Below are 22,743 nucleotides of genomic sequence, written 5' to 3'. Positions count from 1 at the left end.
TAAGTGATGTGGATCTGTAAAGAGTTATTTTTAGGGCTGTCAAGAGATTAAAGAAATTAATCATGATTAATCGCACTGTTAAACAATAATAGAATACCATTTATTTAAATATTTTTGGATGTTTTCTACATTTTCAAATATATTGATTTCAATTACAACACAGAATACAGTGTACAGTGCTCGCTTTATTTTTGATTACAAGTATTTGCACTGTAAAAAAACAATAGTATTTTTCAGTTCACCTAATACAAGTACTGTAGTGCAATCTCTTTATCATGAAAGGTGAACTTACAAATGTAGAATTATGTACTAAAAAACTGCATTCAAAAATAAAACCATGTAAAATTTTAGAGCCTGCAAGTCCATTCAGTCCTACTTTTTGTTCAGCCAATTGCTCAGACAAACCAGTTTGTTTACATTTGCAGGAGGTAATGATGCCCACTTCTTGTTTAGAATGTCACCTGAAAGTGAGAACAGGCACTTTCATGGCAGTGTTGTAGCAGCGTTGCAAGATATTTTTGGGCCAGGTGCGTCAAAGATTCATATATCCCTTCATCCTTCAACCACCATTCCAGAGAACATGCATCCATGCTGATGACGGGTTCTGCTTGATAACAATCCAAAACAGCAAAGACAGACGCATGTTCATTTTCATTATTTTAGTCAGATACCACCAGCAGAAGGTTGATTTTCTTTTTTGGTGGTTCAGGTTCTGTATTTTCCGTATTGGAGTGTTGTTCTTTTAAGACTTCTGAAAGCATGCTCCAAACCTCATCCCTCTCAGATTTTGGAAGGCACTTTGGATTCTTAAACCTTGGGTCCAGTACCGTAGCTATCTTTAGAAATCTCACAGTGGTACCTTCTTTATGTTTTGTCAAACCTGCAGTGAAAGTGTTCTTAAAATGAACATGTGCTGGGTCATCATCTGAGATTGCTGTAACATTAAATATATGGCAGAATACAGGTAAAATGGAGCAGGGCAATTCAAATACAATTGTCCCTCAAGGAGTTCAGTTACAAATTTAATTAACGCATTATTTTTTTAAACAAGTGTCATCAGCATGGAAGCATGTCCTCTGGAATGGAGGCTGAAACATGAATGGACATATGAATGTTTAGCATATCTGAAACAAATACCTTGCAATGCTGGCTACAAAAATGCCATGCAAATGCCTGTTCTCACTTTCTGGTGACATTTTAAATAAGAAGAGGGCAGCATTATCTTGTGTAAATGTAAACAAACTTGTTTCTCTTAGTGATTGGCTGAACAAGAAGTAGGACTGAGTGGACTTGTAGGCTCTGAAGTTTTACATTGTTTTGGTTTTGAGAGCAGTTTTGTAAAAAAAAACCCTACATTTGTAAGTTGCACTTTCACGACAAAGTTTGCACTACAGTACTTGTATGAGGTGAATTGAAATACACACTTTGATTTCAATTACAACACAGAATACAATATATATATGAGAATGTAGACAAACATCCAAAGCATTTAATAAATTTCAATTGGTATTTATTATTTAACAGTGTGGTTAAAACTGTGATTAATCAGGATTAATTTTTTTGAGTTAATCTCTTTAGTTAACTGAGATTAATCCACAGCCCTAGTTATTTTGTAAAATTAACTTCTACCAGGCCTTTTTTCCCCATGGTAAAAGTGTTTATGCTTCACAACTGAAGTCACAGGCAATAAGAAGAAAAAGACCTATTAAATCCAAGTCAGTATGTAGGTAAAAACTAGAACAAGGAGAGAAGCCAACACTGTTGAAACAACACATCTATTTCTTTAAAGATAAAATTGTGCAACTGGGAAGAAAGTTGTTTGTGTGTATTTGGCGCAAACAATGGTGTATTGAATTGAGTAGTGTCTTCATTATCACATCAGAGAGAAAAGGACTCTCTCTCACCCCGACCCCCAGATAACATGCACATTTGTGGGATACAGCCCACACAGATGGAGGGGCAGGTTGAAACTTGATGCGACAGTCTTTTAGGCTAAAAATGGGGGGCTTTGGTAAATGCAAGGTCTTCAGGTGACAACCAGTACATATTGCAATTAAGGTGAGAGCCTAACTAGCCATCATACATTTCAGTGACTGGTGCAGCTGTGTTTAATGTCTGCTTAATTTGTGGTTCTTTCTATTTGGACCCTTGGACAAAAAGCAAGCAAGAGAATTTGGATTCTGATCTCAGAGAAGGCCAAGAATGAAATAATGTGTATACAAAGGACAAAAGGCATAGTGATCCTTTCCCTAAATATTGCTGTGAAGAAGCTGGGAGATAGGGAGACACAAATGACACAAAAGGTGTCAGTCTAGGTTTTACTGGTTGTTTTTTTTTGTTTTCTTTTTTGGGGGGGTGGGGGGAGAACCAGAAGTCTTGGTATAAAACTAAGTTATTCAAAATTCACATTCATAACCACGTGTGTTAGCAAGCAAGTTTTCTCTTCTACCCCACTCCAAAAGCAGATTTATAAAGTTAAATTAAAATAAGAGTTGCAAATATGCCACTGAAGAAAACTGCTTTGGACAATTAATCCTTCCCACTGAAAAATCTGAAGCAGGGAAGTCTCAAGCCCGTGGTTCACCTCGAATTACTGTCACTCTCTCCTATTCAGTCTATCAGGCTGGGAGAAGCATTTCCAGCTGCATAAAAGACACTGAGCCTACTGCCCCTTCAAGCTACTCTGTGCCTGAACATTCAAGGAAGAATATGGTCCCAACCTCAGAGTCCATCCATGTTGCCCTCTGGTCTGCCCTCATCTCTCCCTCCCCAGCCACTCAGCTCAAGAAATGTGCTGCAAATGGTTCCTCCCACTGCACTGGTAGGAGGCAGAGCAAGTGGAAGGGAAGGAAGGAAATAAATTCTGCTGTGAGTGACACTGATTTCCACTAGATAAAACCAGCAGTATTTCTGCACTTCACAAGAGAAAAATTCATAGAAAATCCTCCTTCCACTTACTGGCTCCGCAGGCCTCCAAAACCTGTTTGTGTCCATGATTTATGCATCTTGCTAGGAGGCTGCTGCTCGAGTTCCGCTCCCCTCAAACTATTTCAGGTCTTCTCTTACCATCCTTTTCTAGTCCTGTGGTCTCCTGAACAGTGTGTAAAGGGAGGGCAGCATCTGGCCCTTTAACCTTATTTTCTAGCTTTCATGTTCAAAGTAAATCTTAACAAGGACAGACAAAACTTTTCAAAAAGAAACATTGGAGATAGGAGACCACCCATCAACTAGAAGCCTCTACCCTGTGTCCATAAGTGAATTAATGGGTGCACATACATCAGTAGCTGCCAGAACATATCATATTCGCAAGCATACAATTGTGTAAAACCTTCAGAAGCAGGCCTGTACAAATAGCAAGAAGCAGACAAACTGATAGCTTGCTACAGCTAAAATGACAACCAGGGGAAGCATCCCCACAGAAAAGACTGAAGTGCCTGATGTCTACCACCATTACAGTAGCCTGAAAAACTTGAAGTCTGACTTGGTCTTCTAAGAAGAAATGACTATAGGCCAAGTTGAAAATGTTGCTAAACATGCCTATCTCACCAGAATGCAGAAAAAATCGTATTCAGAGCATACTTCTTAAAGCAGGAACATCACAGATGATGACACCAGCCTCAGGAGAAAGGGTAAAGGAAAGTTGCTGATGTATCATGGTTATGTATTTCATCACAGACACCATCACTAAGCACTGCTTAAATACTTATCTCAAAGAATGAGCTCTTAAAGGTTCATTCTTGGAGTAGCTTTACTCAGAAAATTCTTAACAAGACTGCCTTTCTTGGAGATATTTTATATTGTCTGTAGTAAGACTTTTGTATACATTTTTGTATTTAGAATTCAACCATAAGTGCAAGATCCCTTTAAGTATGCTTGATGTTTTCATATCCTGATATTAAAATTTAACTTGTTCCTCCAACAGTAATATTTTCTCTAGTTTAGAAACATTTCAACCTTTAACATTCAAGTTAACTGTTCGATAAAACCTGCTTCACCATGCTCTGGTTGCTGTCCTTCAGACCAAGCTTAACTCTGTTGCTTCTAGGACATACATTGCAATATTATGGCTAACAAAAAAAACGCCCCCAAAACAACTCATGCAATGAATAAGTTACAAGAATGTTAGAACAAGTCATTGCTTTCAGTCAGTCAATCTCATGACCACTTCAAGGAATACCAGTATGACGTTGCACCCCATATTCTTCATAGAAATATGGTTATGATATTAATAAGGCATAACTAAGAGTTACTTTACGCAAGATGGCTCACGTAAGGTATCATTGGAAAGGTTATAATTTACCAAATGTGATTATCCAATTTGTACATATGTATCATTTCTGTATCTAAAGTTAGGAATATTGACTATATAACAATTACAACAGTATGTGTATTTGGGAGACACCCACCAGACAACCGGCCATCACAGCCTTAATGGATCATAAGGAAGAAACAGTAAGACTATGAAGATACTAATCTCTCTCCTTCCTGAGAGGCATCCTGGGATGTAGCTGTGACACTATCAGGTCAGGTGATAAGATCACCAGATACAAAATATCATCTTGGACACTGTTGGTACTTTTTCTCTGTAGGGGGATGGGGATAAAACAAAGGTTTCCTGCCTTAGGTAAATCCTTTTTAAGGCTGGGGAGTGGGTTGATCTAGACTCTCCTCCATTGCCTACCCAAGAAAGACAGACTGCTGAAAGTACCTGAAGGGACAAAGGAACTAACCTGAGAGGAAAGACAGGGGTGAGTCCAGACTGAGGGCTTGTCTACACTACACAGCTTTTAGCAACATGGCTGTGTTGCTACAGCCGTGCCACTAAAAGTCAGGCAGTGTAGCCGCTGTTTGTCGGCTCTCCTGCCAACAATGCTCTGTTCACATTGGCACTTGTTCCGGCAAAACTTGTCTCTTTTGCAGGTGGGGGTGGATTTAACACCTCTGAAAGACAAAAGTTTTAGGCTCTCCAGCCTCTTGCAGCACACACACACACACACAGGTAGGGCCTAAAGTTTTGTCGTTCAAGTGCCAGTGTAGACATGAGACGTGGGTCCAGTATGTAAGAAGAAATAACTGGAACTCTAAACTACAGAACTCTGCAACTTGCCTAAAATTACATTAGGGTGAGAAATTACTTCTTGAAACCTGTCTCTAAGATCTTAAGCGTAGTATATGTGTTTTGTTTTATTTGCTCAGTAATCTGCTTTGTTCTGTTTGCTATCTCTTATAATCACTTAAAATCTGCCTTTTGTAGTTAATAAATTTGTTTTGTTTATTATTAAATCCAGTTTATGCAATTTCTAACTGGGGGAGGCAAAAAGTTGTGCATGTCTCTCTTCAGGGAGTGGGCGAATTTTTATGAGCTTGTGCTGAGCAGATCTTTCTATACAGCGCAAGACAGTATTATTTTGGGTTTATTCCCCAAAAGGGGTATGCATGTCAGTGCTGGGTGAATCCTCCCACACAGAGCTGACTTCAGTCTGTGTCTGCAGCTGGGTGTGGCCCTACGTGTGTGCGTGTGCGCGCGCGCGCACTGCAAGAGACCAGAGAGACTAATTCAGCAAAACAGGGAGAGGGAATACAGGCTGGCAGAGCAGGTGAAATCCCAGTACATCAAGTGGCATCCCAGAAGGGGGGGGGGTCTAACCCATCACAACCAGTTACTCAGTATTTTTGGGAATAGTCAAGCAGGTTGGACACTAAACTGGAAGATGTACACGGTGGTCCTACTTATACAAAACCGTTCATACTTATGACTGTTAACTTTGCAGGAACTACCTACTACTATAATTGCAGAATAACCTACTGCTAATTGTGTACCAATTGTTAACAATTGTGTACTTTTAAATGTATTATATTTTGATTACTATCCATTTACCCACCCAAATTTCAAGTATTTCTACTGGCATATGTACCTTTGCTACTAACTGAAGACTTGATAGTGTCCCTACCTGTAAGCAAACCTTAGGAATACCCCAAACAAAAAACAAAACAAAAAACCACCTTAAAAAAATAGAAATCCCATATGTATTTTCATTAACTTTTGCAAACTAAACAAAATTTAGTATGTCTGAAGATCCATCCAGAGAGATGGAACCATGTAACAAACAGCAACATACATTCCTTGAAAGGGTATGAAGTCAGTTACTGTATACAAGGAAAAATAGACTTGATCATGCTGTGCATTTGAGAATTAGAAAACTTAAGCTCAATACTTACAAGATTTGCTTTTTCTTTGTCTATTTGTTTTTGCTCTTCCAACTTTAACTTTTCATTTAAAGATTCATTTTCCCTTTTTAATTCATCAATTTTTTTCTGAAACAAAAACACAGTGTAAGAGTGAGGCCAGAAATTGGGTACGACTCTCCAAAACATCTCTCCCTCCTTGGTTTTGAAATTGTTGCAAAGTCTTGTGAATCACACCCCTAACAAACCTTTAATGATTTCTGTTTCTCTTTAAATGAATCTTCAAATGAATTCCTTTCCAATTCATGGGCATTCTTGAGCTCTGAAATAAATACCAGATTTGCAGATTGTTAAAACACTGCATAACAAGTCAACCATATTTTACAGAAGTCATAGTTAAAAGGTGATAATGCATTCATGGTCAATAGCAAGAATATTGAATAGAGCTAGTAATATTAATCATCATTACTCTGGCTTGAAAACAGATGAAATGTCCAAGTGATTTGCCTTCTAGGCATTCATAGACTGGTCCCTCACATCTCTGGTACACTATACATAAGTTTGCTCACTAAAATATCAGCTTTGAAAGTACTTAGCTATATGCAATGAAAAGCTATTGGAATTGCATACACTGAGCACATTGTTGGCACTCAACTAAATATGCATGTCTGACAAACAAAAGAAGCAAAAAAGTTGTAATTAAAATATTTGTCTGAGGAACTCATAAAGGAATAGGCTCATTATCTGTGCACCATTTTATATGTCTGTGAAATATTGTAGATTCTTTTGGCTCGTTCCTGTTTCCTTTGCAGTCAATGGGAGTTTTATATACATTGGAATCAGTGATAAAATTGAGCCATTATAAAATGGGTTATTAAGAGATGAAACACATTTATTGTCTTTTAAGGACTAAGTTAAGGCTCAAAACTGCTTGGTATTGCAGGTTATCTTACAGAATTTCCAAATACTGACCAGACATTTCCCTTCCCCCACAGAAAAACTGAATTCCGGACAGTTTCTGAGCTACTAGGAAGAATAATGCTCAGCCAAAGAGAGGCCTCTCCAGGTCAGAATGGGAATAACTGTCTGTCTTCACTGTATCTGGATTTTAAAGAAAGCCAATTTTTTGGGGCTCCTTAGCACTTAGCAACAAAAACTATAGAATGATTAAGTTACAGAACTTGAGATTTTGAAAGCAGCCTAGAAAACGTAGACACCACTTTCATTAAAGAATTAGAAAATGTGTCTCTAAATCTTTTATACTGCTTTCAAATCTCACCCTAATTTTTAACTCAATGAGATTTATTTTACATACAGGAATAACTAAGACTATTGAGTCCCAAAATAAGAACTTCAGCTAATTAACAGTTTCAAAAGTTGTTTATCATCAGGAATAGCGAATATTGAATGGATACGTTTGCTCTCAAAAAATTAAAAATTATTTGACATTTCTTAACATGCAGCACTGTTAGAGAATTATCTGGTCGTGTATGTTCCACTTCATGAAGGAACACAAAGTACTTGCCTGAAAGAGATGATTCATATTCCGTGTTCAGCTTATCTATTTTTTCTGCATGGCTGGTTTCGAGTTCTAACTTGAAGTTTTCATGCGTAATGTTTAAGTTGTCCACCTGCAATATGGTGGTAAAATTTTAAAAAAAAGTCTCCTATACAACTATGTAATCCTTAATTGGAGGGGGGGGGGGGAGAAAGTCACCTAATACATTTCCGCCCCCTTTCACCAAGTAAACAAAAACGTGTCCTCCTAAGGGAACCTTCTTTAAACAAAGCCTAACTAAATCAACCTTGGAAGGTGCCATGAATGTGAAATAAATTGTCAGAGCAGAAAGTTCTGAAGCTAACAGGCCCCTCACTTAGAATATCTCCAACTTCAGTTCCAAATCAAAATAAATCTGGTGACTGAACTAGAATGTTCCGGCTATTCTCAACTGTTGCAATAGCACATAAAATGGCGTATGTAGCACTAAGGGTATTTCTACAATGCAAAAAAAAGAGTGTTCTTAATTTGGATTAAAATAGCAGGGAGGGCACAAGTTTTTACTCAGGTTAGCAGCTCAAGTTAAACCTATAATAGAGCCTGGGGGTGAATTTGAGCTGCTAACTTGAGTTAAAAGCAGAGATAAATAGTCTAAGATAGCAGGAAGTAAACCATGAGCAGTGCTTTGTAGGTAGGAAAGACTTGACATTTGATCAAAGCAGTGAGGTGTTTAACAGGCTTAATTCTTTCAAGCTGGCAAAGATATCAAATAGATCGGTTTTGCTGTATCGCCACATCAGTTTTGCTGTATCTCAGAGCTTTAATCTTTAAATGACCATTAAGGCTCCAGAAGCCCAATACTGAATTTAACACATTTCTAATTATCCTATGCATTTTAAATACTACTTTAACATTTAAGCATTGGAAAACATTTTAGAGACACATTTTGTTAACAAGATCAAGTTGAGTTTAATCTTAGATGAAGGTAAATCTTCTAAATGGTACCATTATTAGAATAAAAACATGCTTGATTTGAGACTTGTTTACCATAGAAAGGAATGAATTATTGGTAAAGCACATTTGCTGCCTGTTAAATTGTACAAGATGAAACTTGATGTAGCTGGATTACTAACACCTCTTAAAGAAAGCTTCAAAAGCCCCAGAGAACTCTTCTAATTCAAATACCACAGACCTGCTCTTGGAGTTGTGCTTTATATTTTTCAGCTTCTTCAATACAGATACTCTGTAGTTTCTCACACTCTCCAGTGTAAAATTGTTTAAGTCTTTCCTCCAGCTCTGTCAGATCATTTTGATGTTGCTGATTTAGCTTCTGCACAAACCCTTCATAAGCAGCTTGTAATTCATTCCTGTCTCTCTCCAATTTCTCACAGGCTGCAGAAGTGGTTACTGAAAATTTAAAAATGAAGAGTCAGTAATTTGACTTGTTAAATCCAATCAATTTCACAGAGCTAGTCTACATTATAGGTACTAAAGATAGCAGTGGAAATTCCACAGAGCAGGATTATGACACAAAATATAATTTACCTGTAAAAAGAGTGCAACCTCTAAAGCTGCCTAAAGAGCCAATCTGCTGTCTGTAAGAGTTCTTGGAAAATATTACAGTGACAATTCAGTGCCTCTCAGGCTGAGGGTTAAGTTTAGAGTTAGATGGCAGTGTAGACGTAACCTATGTTGGTAAAAACTTATGTTGCTCAGGGGGTGTGGAATATGCATACCCCTGAGCAACGTAAGTTACACTGACGTCAGTGCTCATGTGCACAGTGCTATGTCAGTGGGAGAGCTTCTGCCAACGGAACTTCTGCAGCTCAGGGGGTTGATTTTTTATGCCAATGGCAGAGCTCTCCCATCAGCGTAGAGCCTCTTCACCACACATGCTGCAGCAGTGTAGCTGTATTGGTACAGCTGCAATGCTGCAGCTCTACAAGTATAGATGGGGCCTTAGGATCAGGGGGAAAAAAAGGGGGAAAGCACTTCATGTACCGTTAAAAAAAATGACTGGTTCACAACAGAAAATTTATCAGTGACATGTTTCTCACTACAGAGACTGGAGTGCCCTAATGAAGATTTGAATTGGATTTACCACTTCACTTAATTGGAACTTATTTCACTACTGGATTCCTCAAAGTAGTATGTCAGTTCAAACTTAGCTAATTACGCTTTCCAATGTATAAACTGAAGTCCTATGTCCCTAAAGATGAATACCTATTTAACATGTTAATTACACAGGGATAATAGACCAGAAAAAAGTGATTTCTCCACAATAATATCAAAATGCTAGTTGAACAAGCTTCTTTATACTACCCTTCCAGTGTACTCACTATTAGCCTTTTGTCCCCTCAGAAATCATTGGTAACATTCTATGAATCATTTAAGATATATTTTCCAGCAGCTAATATGCAGTTTCCCAGCGACCCATGCATTACCACTATACCAAGCCTAGCAATGGGTGTGTAAACTATGTTTTCCAAGAAGAAATGAAACAGGAGTAAATTGAGTTTAGAACATACATTCTTGTGTACTTTCAGCAGTGGAGTACTGCATTGCCAGTTATGCTCACTGCTACATGACTGCTTTAGCCAGTTAATCCAGGATTTTTGAACCCCATAGTATATTAGGCTACATTCTAAAGAATAGAGCAGGAATACAATAAGAATATTATGACATAGTTGCAGGCAGCATGGAGAATGGAAAGCAATCTTTTAGAGAATACAGAATGTTTAATATTTCCATTAATCCAGTTTAACAAAGAACTAAATTTCTTTCCTCCCTCACCCCCCTGCATTTAAAAGTTACTTTGAACATCTGCTTTGCATTCAAATATCTATACTTACGAATTCTACCACAGCAAATTTGTATACAATTGTTCACAATTCAGCACAAAAGGGCACATACACCGCCTCCCACACACATGCATTTTTCCATTGGTAGCATGACCAGCTGAACAAGCTCTGCCGTATAAACCATCTGCCTACAAGTAGCATGATTATAAGGGAAAATAAAGTAGTACATTTGAGTCATGGCAGCAGAATATAGTCTGGATAGCGAAGGCTGACCACTGAATACCATTGTATAAGGTTTCATTTCCATGCAGTCTCAAGGCTTATTAAAGAAAATTAAAAGCTTATCTAAGCTATTTAAACAGAGACCTGGCTAAAAGGATACTATAACCCTGGATTAGTTGGAGGCAAGAATTTTATATCTTATTCTTTGGCTATCCCTCAATGCAAGGATGATGTCTGCCAAGGGGATTCACTGGTGGGTTTTTAAGTGGCTGAGGAACCCAGTTCGTGCCCTGCAGATTTTCCCACAGAAGTGACAGGTGTAATCTTGGAGGAGACACAGTTGTCGGCTGTTGACTGTTGTGCCCTTTCTTTACGCACGTACGCACACAGAGAAATTGAAGTGACAGTATATAGAAAGTATATTTGATTTAAATACCTTCCTTCCCCAAAAATTTGTGCTCTTGGCAGAGTGTGTAACAGCAGCATGGGAGTTGTACGTTTTTGTACATGCATTATATGAAATGCTTGTCAGTGTCACAGCTTTGCTTGAACCATGTGAAATAAGTTGCAGTATGTTAGTCAGGATCCCAAAGTGTACTACTGGCCCAGCTACTTCAGTATTCCAGTCAGGAATCAGAAGGCCTTGAAGTTTTGTAGCTGTCATATTGCTACATCTTTACAATTACCTTTCATTCATCAAGACCAAGGGAGGTTGAGTTACTGAATGATTAACACTTGCACTCTGGTTTTAGGCACTATCCATTTGGAATTCTGCAAGCAGGGGCAGTGAGTTATATGGGCCAGTGGTGCCCATGCTGCCAGCAGGGAGAGGGCTGGGGGGACTGTAGAGTCCTCTCTGGCCCCAGTCCCGGGGCAGCCTGCCTGCACCCCAAACTCCTCATATCCAGCCCCACCCCAGCCAGAGCCCACACCCCACCCCTCTGCCCTAGCCTGAGCCCCCTCCTGCACCATGAACCTCTCATTGCTGGCCCCACCCCACAGCCCAACCCTCTGCCTTAGTCCTGAGCCCCCTCCCACACCCCAAACCCCCCCAGCCCAACCTCATTAAGTTTGTTATGTGCACCAATATGCAGGTATGTGCGCGGGGGGGGGGGGGGGGGAAGCAGACTTGGACCTGTTCTGGGCACCACCAAAAATTAATACAAACCTGCCACCCCGTCTGCAAGTGAACTATGAGTGAAGCCACTGAAGCTTTGTTATGTAACAAGCAGTTGTGTAAAGTGAGTATTTACATAAATTAGCCCTATCTTCAAAAGACTTGAACCGTTTGCCAACTCCATTCATCTGCCTGGGATGGTTGCTGATCAGAATTCATTTTTAAACTGAGCTTTTCACCTTCAAACAGATATTGCCACAAACTCACCTAAAGAAGATCTCTGTGCAAGCTTGAAATCTTGTCTCTCTCACCAACAGAAGTTGGTCCACTAAAAGATACTACCTCATTCACCTTGTCTCTCTAATATCCTGGGACTAATATGGCTACAACACTGCATAATTGCCCCAAATGGACAAAAATTCCTGATTATTGCTTGCAACTGATCCTGATTTCATATGCTACTTTAGGAAGAAAGTTGTCATTTAACAGCATTAGGGTTCTTTTAAATCTGTCTTTATTCCTCCCAAGTTACAATATCCCCTTCCTTTGGAAATGCAAGCTAAACATTTGAATTTTTATCAATACCATGTCAGCTGAAAGCCACTGAATATATTTGCCTGGCATAGTTCTGTATTTTGAGGGAAGGGTAAGTAGTGATGGTTACTATCATTAAAACAATACAAAGGAGCAGGCAGAGAGCCAGCGGATAACATCACTGGTACAGTTACATGCAGAACTCTGATCTCAATTTATAGCGTGGTGGTGAGAGAGATAGCTATGAAGCAGTCATTGCTTACATGGATTATTTAATTTGAGAGCATCATAGCAAAGTGTTTCAAATTATCCATTGTGTTGGTTCTTCCATTATTTTTTAACACCTATCTCGTTTCATTATTTGAATGGTCCAGATTATTCATTTGTCTCTATTGTCTCTAGGTAAAGAAGCTGCCTTCACTTGCATATTAACAAAAGCATCCATACATTGCACATAGCATTTTAAACTGCCACCAAGTATTTTGGATGATACGTACTGTTTAATAAAACAGAGGAAGTCAAAGAAAACCCTCAAATCTTTAGTGAATAGCCACATTAGTTCTTGTTCAGCCAGTTTGTAATTTGGATTGGATGTCTATGACAAAAAGTAACCTTTGGAAGTTGCATTAGTTGACTTGGTGTAAATCTCTTACATCAAGGTCATACTAATTTTCTAGGGTTGCAGATTTGACACTACAGGAGCAATCAGAAAAAAATTTAAAGGTATGGTGAATACATCCTGAAGTTCACTCTTGAACACAAGTGATTAGTGAGAAGTGGAAGTGCCATAATAGTCACCAGATGACCAAGAGCTCACACTGAAATTTGAGATAATCCACAGATGTGCATTTGTGGAAAATGTTTGAATGAATGAGATGCATACCATAGAGATCCCACATAATGCAACTTCACTTTATTTCCAGTGTCCAAGGAAGAACTGTTCTAATTTGTATAATAGAGTAGGAGCGTGTAGGTTTGTGGGCAGGAAGAAGGGGCAAGATAGGGCATTTATTAGTCAGTAACAAGAAACATGACAGAAGATTACAAATCAATCTCTACACCATATAGAGAGTTTCATGTGATTTGAGTTTAGGCACATGATGCATTTTCACTGCCAGAGCTGGGATAACAGTCAGGAACCTATTTGCCAACACTGCAGTGATTTAGAAACAAAATACCTATTTGCTATATATGTACCTTTTGTGTTTGCTTTTTGCAAACCTTCATAGGAGTGAAGTTTTCTTTACGGAAGTTTTGTGAAAAAAATCTAGGATTTTGCTGGGTTCCTTACCAAAAATAAATTTAAAGGCAGAAGCAGTGCAGCAGCCATCCTAAAATTGACATACCTGATAGAAGTGTTCCCTTCTGAGCGGGTAGAGACCTTAGCCCTGCAACCCCTCTGAAAGGTAGGTAACAATGAGGATAGAGTGGGCACCTCAAAATACTGGGCTCTTCACAAGTATGAACTGGAAGCCTGGACAGAGGAAGCATTTACCAGGATGTAGAGCAGCCACCCAGAACAGCAGCAGGAGGAGGAGGGGACTGGGTGCTCTTTCCTTGAAGAACTCCAGGACTTTTTGTCTGCTCAAAGTGTGGTGAGGGAGGTAACGTGACCTTGGAAGGGGACTTGCAGCGGCACGGCGTGTAGCGCTCAGTGAAAACACTGTCTTTGCCAACAGGAGAGCTTATCCCATCAGCATAGGCACTTCACCACCCCAAGAGGCAGTAGCTATATTGATGGGAGAAGCCCTCCAGTTGACATAGCACGGTCTACACAGGGAGTTAGGTCAATCTGTCACACAGGGGCAGGGATTTTCCACACCTCTGAACCATGCAGTTATACTGACATAAGTTTGTAGAATAGACCAGGGCGGATACTGCCTGCTTTATGTGGATGAGAAAAGTGAAGGCTAGCTCTCCCAGGCTACAATGTTTTCAGTCACAGTAATCCCGGACTGTTGTCTTGAGAAAATCAATAAAATGCCTTCTCCATTTTAGAGGAACAGAAGTACCATATGATCAAAGTGATCAACCAAGGTAATAATGCATTGAACAGTACATAGGAAACAGTGTTTCAAGCAATCCACTGACTGAAATTTATCAAAATTTTAAAGCTAATAAATTCTTAAAAATTTAAGTGGTTTGACAAGAAGACAGGCAAGATTCAAACTGTTTGGGACTAGTTTGCACAGCCCTAGTCCCTACCATGTTAAAACAAGATTAAAAAGCATAGAGTTCTTCAGAATATTATCTGGCAAAAGTAATATAAGGGCACACTGTGAAAAAAAGCCAATTAATTCCCCAGCCTGACCTAGAAAAAATTCTTTATTAATTCAGACTCTCTAGGAGAAGTTTGTTCAACTCAAATGTTTTGCCTATTCAAATGGTGTTTAAAGTTAGCTTTGAAGAATACATTTTCATTAACTGGAGGATGGTCTCTTTTGGTAGAATAAGCTTCAGCATTATAAATAAATAAATAAAAATGCCTATTTGAGCTTTTCCTACACTTCACAGCCCCTTACCAAGTACACTGCCTGAACAAGAGCATGCTTCACAATTGTCACGTTTCACTGCTGTTTCATTGTTCCTCTCTCCTTCCCTCCCCAACATAAAGCACTTCCCACCACAGTTCCATACATCAACCATGCTAACACATTACATTCAATAAAAGATTGAACTATGCATGGTTACAAATCCACAGAGCATAGATGTAACAGTAGATAAATGCCACAACACCCAGAGATGAAAGAAAGTGCTTTCCTCTTATCCACTAAGTTAGTTCAATTTCATTTGTAACATTAAGGCAATTTTTTTTAAGCCTTGGAGACATAGCAGTTATTATAGGGAACACTATATTTAGCAACTAGAAAGTAGTTTCAGATAGACAAATCTAATGTTTGCTGCCACTTAAGAGTGCCAATCACTCTCCACAATTTTCCACACCCTACCCATTATCATAAGGGGAGCTGGTATCAACCCCGATACTTCGGTTGCCTAACATTTTCCCATTATAAAACAATCCTTGCAACTTTTTTTTAAAAACACTCATACCTCCATTGTTCACAGCAAGCTTTTCTTGCCCCTTACTTTCACACCACTCAGATCCAGTACACATCTCCAGCATTGTATCCTATCCTCTCTCAGGCATTATGTGGAGGAGGAGTTTCCCACCTCCTGGAGGTCAAAGAGACAGGCTGGGCCAGGCTCCCTTCAGCCACCATCTTAATCTAGCTCTCACATAAGTAGCTCATCTGCTCCACCTCTAGCATAACTGAGGGTCTGACACTTGAATTTTTAAATGTTTGGGACGGGCAATACTGTAAAGCAAACAATTTGGCTTTATTCATAGCATCTTGTTTCCTAGAAGGGAGTTGGGAAGGAAGCATGAAGCTCAAGAGCATGAGGAGCCTTGTATTCTGTTTACTTATGGATGTTTCTGCCAGATTTTGGCAAGAATTGGTTCTGCTACACTTCCTCATGGCTGTATCCCACGGGGTGTAATAAGCTTGGGGATATGGCTACTGTTTTCGAACAGTATTTCTCAATTAGTGGGTCATGGCTCTCGGGAGTCACAAAAGGCAACCAGGCAGGTCACAAGGCATTGAAAATATAATCTAAAGCAAAGAAAATATTAGACCCACTTTTCCCCCCACCGTTCAAGGGTAAACATTCTCTGCCAACTCCTCTCCGAACACATCCAAATTATATAAGCTTATTACGGATACTTCCCCTCCCCCCCCTTTATAGCAAATGTAAGGGAAATGTGAAAGTTTGCTTCATACAAGGTGTTGGCAACCTGAAAAGATTGAGAAATGCTATCTTGGAAGATCAATCCCAAGGTTCCAACTAAGCATTACACACACTGAAATTTCAGAGTAGCAGCCGTGTTAGTCTGTATTCGCAAAAAGAAAAGGAGTACTTGTGGCACCTTAGAGACTAACAAATTTATTTGAGCATAAGCTTTCGTGAGCTATAGCTCACTTCATCGGATGCATTTGGTGGAAAATACACTGGGGAGATTTATATACACACAGAGAACATGAAACAATGGGTTTTATCATACACACTGTACACACATACACACTGTAAGGAGAATGATCACTTAAGATGAGCCATCACCAGCAGCGGGGGGGAGAGAAAAGGAGGAAAACCTTTCATGATGACAAGCAAGGTAGGCTATTTCCAGCAGTTAACAAGAACATCTGAGGAACAGTGGGGGGTGGGGGAGAGAAATAACATGGGGAAATAGTTTTACTTTGTGTAATGACTCCATTCCCAGTCTCTATTCAAGCCTAAGTGACCCATCACTCTCACAGATCTTGGGAGACAGGCCAGTCCTTGCTTACACATCAGCCCCCCAACCTGAAGCAAATACTCACCACACAACAGAACCACTAACCCAGGAACCTATCCTTCAAACAAAGCCCGTTGCCAACTCTGTCCCCATATCTATTCAGGGGACACCATCATAGGGCCTAATCACATCAGCCACACTATCAGAGGCTCGTTCACCTGCACATCTACCAATGTGATATATGCCATCATGTGCCAGCAATGTCCCACTGCCATGTACATTGGTCAAATTGGACAGTCTCTACGTAAAAGAATATATGGACACAAATCAGACGTCAAGAATTATAACATTCAAAAACCAGTCGGAGAACACTTCAGTCTCTCCGGTCACTCGATTACAGACCTGAGGGTGGCTATCCTTCAACAAAACAAACTTCAAAAACAGACTCCAACAAGAGACTGCCGAATTGGAATTAATTTGCAAACTGGATACAATTAACTTAGGCTTGAAGAGAGACTGGGAATGGATGAGTCATTACACAAAGTAAAACTATTTCCCCATGTTATTTCTCCCCCCCCCACCCGACCCCCCACTGTTTCTCAGATGTTCTTGTTAACTGCTGGAAATAGCTTACCTTGCTTGTCACCATGAAAGGTTTTCCTCCTCCCCCTCCCCTCCACGCTGCTGGTGATGGCTCATCTTAAGTGATCACTCTCCTTACAGTGTGTATGATAAAACCCATTGTTTCATGTTTTGTGTTTGTATATAAATCTCCCCACTGTATTTTCCACCAAATGCATCCGATGAAGTGAGCTGTAGCTCACGAAAGCTTATGCTCAAATAAATTTGTTAGTCTCTAAAGTGCCACAAGTACACACTGAAGTGTTTTCAGGATGTTCCCTTTCCAAATGAATATTGCTTACTAGAGGTGAAAAGTGAATCAGATAATCTGCAGCAGCCATTATGGATTTTACATTAAGAAGCTGTTGTGAAAGCCAGCGACTCTTCTTCCTTACACAGAGATTCAATTCATGTTTTCAGTGAAAAAATTCAAATAATAAATGCTTACAAAAGAATGTACTGGATCCCTACATTATAAAACCTAGTTTGCCCTCCATATATATCAGACCATAATAACTGAACTTATTCAGCTATTGTGCCTAAGTCATAGATATTTTCATGCAAGTATTTTTCAAGCCTCTCTTCTTGTCCCAGTAAGAGCCAATATAAGCACAGTTTTAAGTATATTAATTGATTGATTAATTAAGGACTAAAAGCTATCAATTTTATGACTTTGAAAGCAAAAATAATTTTCTTCAGGAAATTATGGTCATTTACTGGTTTACTTAATTCCCATGAGAATCCACTACCGTGCCAGATTTATAGGTGCTCAGAGAACTCCTTAACAGGGAGTAACCAAAAGCAAGACACTAGCATAGTGAATTAGGTAAATCTTAATAGGTTTGTTAATGGGAATGAGAGGAAATTACTACAGCAAGTACTTAATATGAAATTATGTATTTGTACATACTATTTAGTTGCTGTTTTGAAGTTTATTTTTACATTTAATGCTGAAATGCGTCTTACCTGAAGACATCTTTCTACCTTCCTCTGACCCACACAAGTGTGCTGATCCAGATGTGCTCTATTTTTTTTCCAGTGGGTAAAAAATCCTATAGCATAATTAATACTTTCTATGAATTTTAATTTTTTGCTCAAGCTGAGTGTGATGCTGTGTATAAGAAAGGTAACCATCTATATCACTGTTACACAATTTCCATAAATTTATACAAAGCGTATCATGTAAGGTGTCAATGGAAAAGTTAGGCTATCAAATATGATTATGCTGGCTAAATCAAAGTATCATCTTTGAATCTGAAGTTATGAATATTGGCTATGTACTTGCATCTTAAATGTGTTGTGTTCCTGGGTAACACTCCCTCCCCCCCCCCCCCCGCCAGCCCCAACAGAATTTATATCAAGGCCAGATAGTTATTTTGATGGTCAATTAAGGACACTCGGCTCACAATAGGCCATTGAAGAAATTCATACTGCCCAGTAAGCCTTTCCTGTAGATGTTTCAGAAAGAATATGAGCAATGGCTGCCTCTGAGAATCAAAGCATATAAGTGTACATGATATTCTCGTGTGACCCTGGACTCATCTTGGGCCAATAATTTTCCATGCATCTGGGTTGTGAACTTTATTTGAGACTAATATTCCATGCACATGGCCGAGGATATAAAAAGGCATTTGAGACGTATCTATTTAGTCTTCATTTCCTGCTTCATTTCTCTGGTCTGGATTTCTAACAAGGAAGCTCTAAACAAGGACTGATGACCCCCAATCTGTTTGGGTGATTCCAGAGAGATTTTGCAAGCTAGCAGTTTATTCCCATTACTTCAAACCTGATTTAAGGACTTTGCAATCACTTGTATGTATATGATCTAGTAACCATTTATAACTCTTCTTTTCTTTTATTAAACCTATAGTTTTTTAGGATGGCATATGTGTGGGCATTGGGTAAGATCCGAGTTATATATTGATCTGGCTAGGTGGCTGGTCCCTTGGGATTAGAAGGACCCTATAACTGATGAAATTGGTTTTCAGTAACCACTCATCAAAAATTATAGTGTCTGGGTGGTGAGCCAAGGGTTGGAATGCCTAAGGAGACTGCATTTTTGAGTTCTTGTTAACCACTGTGATTATACAGATGTTCACTTCTGTTACTGGCTTGGTATAGTCTAACGATAAAACAATCACCAGTTTGGGATGAGTCTGTCCTATTTCTCAGCAGTCTATCCTGAATTTGGCATCCTTAGCTGTGACTGAGGCACGGTGACAAGCTTTTGCTTTTTTTTTTTTAAAAAACTACAGAACACCCTTTTAGTTTAATAAGCTAAAATTGTTTAAGCTACTTTTGTAGCTGCTGGTACACTGGCAGCAGAACATTAAAACTGATTACATGTTCTTGCTGCTCTTGGACCAGCTGAGATTAGTCATGTTGACCAAAATCATCTTGGCCCTCATACATGGGCAATTATGTTCGAAGAGCAGGTGTTGGAACACCTCATGCAAATAGAAAACCTCAAAGGAGGTCATATATTCTCCTCTCTTCTACTCGAGGCATTACAATGGCAGCGGCAGTTGTCAAGAGTGCATCAAGCATAATATGGGATGAAAAGAGGGAAAAAGTGGTCAGCTCCTGGCAAATTACAGACTACAAAAATCTCTGTTCATTGAAATAGCTAATAAAGATGTTTAAGATCCCCTGGTAATGTCCATGTGTTACATGCGAGTTAATATAAAAAGAGCACTGAAGTTAACACAGCAATCATCGTTTCAGAAGTACCATTATGTACTTTGGTATCATATATAGGGCTTCGTGTGTCATGGAAGTCACGGACTCCGTGACTTTCCATGACCTCTGTGACTTCTGCTTTGGCCGGTATAGCTGACCCCAGGGCCACCCAAGCAGCTGGCCGCAGGGACCAGCTGCTCAGGCAGCCCTGGGGACAGCCACAGCAGCCGCCACTAGGCGGCCCCACAGCCAGCCACACCCGTGCTGCTGCAGCATCCCTGGGACCAGCTGCATCGGCTGCTGCTTGGATGGCCCTGGGCAACTGGTCCGGGGGAGTGCCTGAGCAACAGCCAGTGCACCTGGCCCGGAGGACTGCCTGAGCAGCGGTCCTGGGGGCAGCCGGAGCAGTGGGGGGTGGGCAGCCCCCCCCAACAGTTGGTGCCGCTGGCCCATGCCCACCCCCGCAGAGCAGCACCCCTCCCTCACCAAGATTTAGTCAGGGGTATATAGTACAAGTCACGGTGAGGTCACTGGCTGCGAATTTTTGTTTATTGCCCATGACCTGTCCATGACCTTTACTGAAAAAATTTTTCCACCAAATGCATCCGATGAAGTGAGCTGTAATTCACGAAAGCTTATGCTCAAATAAATGTTAGTCTCTAAGGTGCCACAAGTACTCCTTTTCTTTTTGCAAATACTTGTATGCATTTTAACTTGATTTTATCAGAACACTCCTTGGTCTTAGTCCCTTCTTTTATTAAAAGGGGTAAAGTACTAAAGTTAGTTATGGGAAATAATTTTTTAAGAAGAGGAGCTACTGATTGGAGGGGGGTGGGGTCATTTTTCACCAACAAAATAGTTTTTAAAAATGCCCTCATCTGACCAAGAAAGAATCCTGAAAGTTGAAGATTTTGTGAATTCTGAAAGATCTTTGTGTTTAATTATAACATTTGTATATACTGTCACAAAACAGACTGAGATTCTCAAACTTTAGTAGCGTAGAACCCATCTTAGGAGATATTGTGAATGGAAAGGAGGTGTGACAGTGAATGGGAGGGCTCCACAAGGCAATCACATATCATATATATAAGGCAAGTACAGCAATTAATTACATAGGAAAATATTAGGAAATGTTCTTTTAATACAATGTAGCAACCGGCAGCAAAGGGAGCCAGCACCATATGTCCAAGCAGTTCTCTATGGACTGTTAACAAGTGCTTGGTGAACCACCAATTGAGAAAATAAATGCTTTATTTATCTGCTACACTGTTTTTCAGAACTTGATTAAAAGTTACTTTTGTATTTTAGGGCTTGTCTACACTGGCACTTTACAGCGCTGCAACTTTCCCACTCAGGGGTGTGAAAGAACACCCTCCGAGTGCAGCAAGTTGCAGCGCTGTAAAGCACCAGTGTAAATAGTGCACCAGTACTGGGAACCACGCCCCAGTGCTAGTAGCTATGCCCCTCATGGAGGTGGTAGTTTTTTTTGTTTTTTTTTTTTTGTTTTTTAAAAGAGAGTGCTGGGAGAGCACTCTGCCTCGACAACACAACCCACATTAAAGCACTGCCACTGCAGTGCTTTATTGTTGCCAGGGTAGACTAGCCCTTTGGGTATGTCTACACTGCAATTAAAAGCCTGCATCTGGGCCACGCCAGCTGACCTGGGCTCAGGCTGCTGTTTAATTGCAGAATAGATGTCCAGGCTGGAGTCTAGGCTCCAAGACCCTGCGAGGAGGGAGGGTCCCTGAGCTTGGGCTGCAGCCAAAGTCAGAACATCAACACTGCAATTAAACAATCCTGCAGCCTGAACCCCATGAGCCTAAGTCAGCTGGCTAGGCTAGTCACACGTGTCTAATTGCAGTGTAGACATATCTTCAAAGGTTTGACTTTTCAGTTGATGGCCAAGTTTATCAAGTTACTATTAATAGCATTAAAAAAATGCCTTTGCAAGGAGAATACCATTATTCTGAGTATCAAAACAGATTCACTAAATCCTTCACTAAAATAATGCCCTTTTTATCCCAACTTTAAAAGGTCCCTTGTTAAGAGAAATCAGCAAATATGAATTCTAAGAGAACACAGTAAACTGCCATAGAGTAACTGTGAAGGACAAGATTTCTATTAAACACCTCTTACTGGGCAGGAAATATTCAAATAGTCCTCCACATCAGACACAAAGAGGTCCTGAGCTGCCATTTTTAAAGGGCCAATGATAATGTTGAATCAGGTTTATCTCATGCTATTTTGGATGAGTATTGCAGAGGAGAAGGTCTTACTCAGTTGCAGACAAAAGAGTAAGCGAAGATATATCTTTTGTATTTGCAGGAGAGCTGCATATTTCAAAGGCAGATTAACCCATGTAAGATTATTTATTTGTTATATCTTGTTCCAATATATGTTGTATTACAGGTGAAGAAGAGTTAGCTTGCACCCTTAGCTTGTGTACTGAAAAAAAAAAAAAGAAAAAGAAAGAAAGAAAGAAAAGTGACATGCTAACTAGCTTAACATGACTAATCTGGGCCCTTGGAATGAAGAGATCTATATTTTAAGTTTCAGTGTTTAGGCTTTCAGGCTGCGATTTTCAAAGCAGACTGAGTTAGATACCCAAATTCCACTGAATTACTACTCCTTTGAAAATCCTAACCTCAATCTCCATGACCACTTCTCCAGAAACATATTTAACTGCTAAAATTGCATAAAAGAGGGGGGAAAAAAGATATGTACAACAACCATCCCCTACATGAAAGCATGGAATAGTCCATCTACCAACCCTAGTTATAGGAAATGTTGC

At 39.7% G+C, this 22,743-nt stretch overlaps 1 protein-coding gene across 4 annotated transcripts in view; it reads right to left on the bottom strand.

The window, feature by feature from the left end:
- The window catches only part of MTUS1 (microtubule associated scaffold protein 1), a 158,229-nt gene that overhangs the window by 6,751 nt on the left and 128,735 nt on the right, over window positions 1–22,743 (bottom strand). For all 4 annotated transcript variants that reach the window (XM_043513703.1, XM_038398534.2, XM_043513704.1 and 1 more), the window contains 4 exons: window positions 8,877–9,091; window positions 7,712–7,817; window positions 6,435–6,508; window positions 6,220–6,315 (listed from right to left, as the gene is read on the bottom strand). In XM_043513703.1, the coding sequence (XP_043369638.1) occupies window positions 6,220–6,315; window positions 6,435–6,508; window positions 7,712–7,817; window positions 8,877–9,091 (491 nt within the window). The remainder of the gene's footprint in view (window positions 1–6,219; window positions 6,316–6,434; window positions 6,509–7,711; window positions 7,818–8,876; window positions 9,092–22,743) is intronic.

The sequence above is a fragment of the Dermochelys coriacea genome, chromosome 4 (assembly GCF_009764565.3).
Source record: "Dermochelys coriacea isolate rDerCor1 chromosome 4, rDerCor1.pri.v4, whole genome shotgun sequence".
Taxonomy (NCBI): domain Eukaryota; kingdom Metazoa; phylum Chordata; order Testudines; family Dermochelyidae; genus Dermochelys; species Dermochelys coriacea.
The sequence above is the reverse complement of the archived record's forward strand: the minus strand, read 5'-3'. Positions and strand labels throughout refer to the sequence as shown.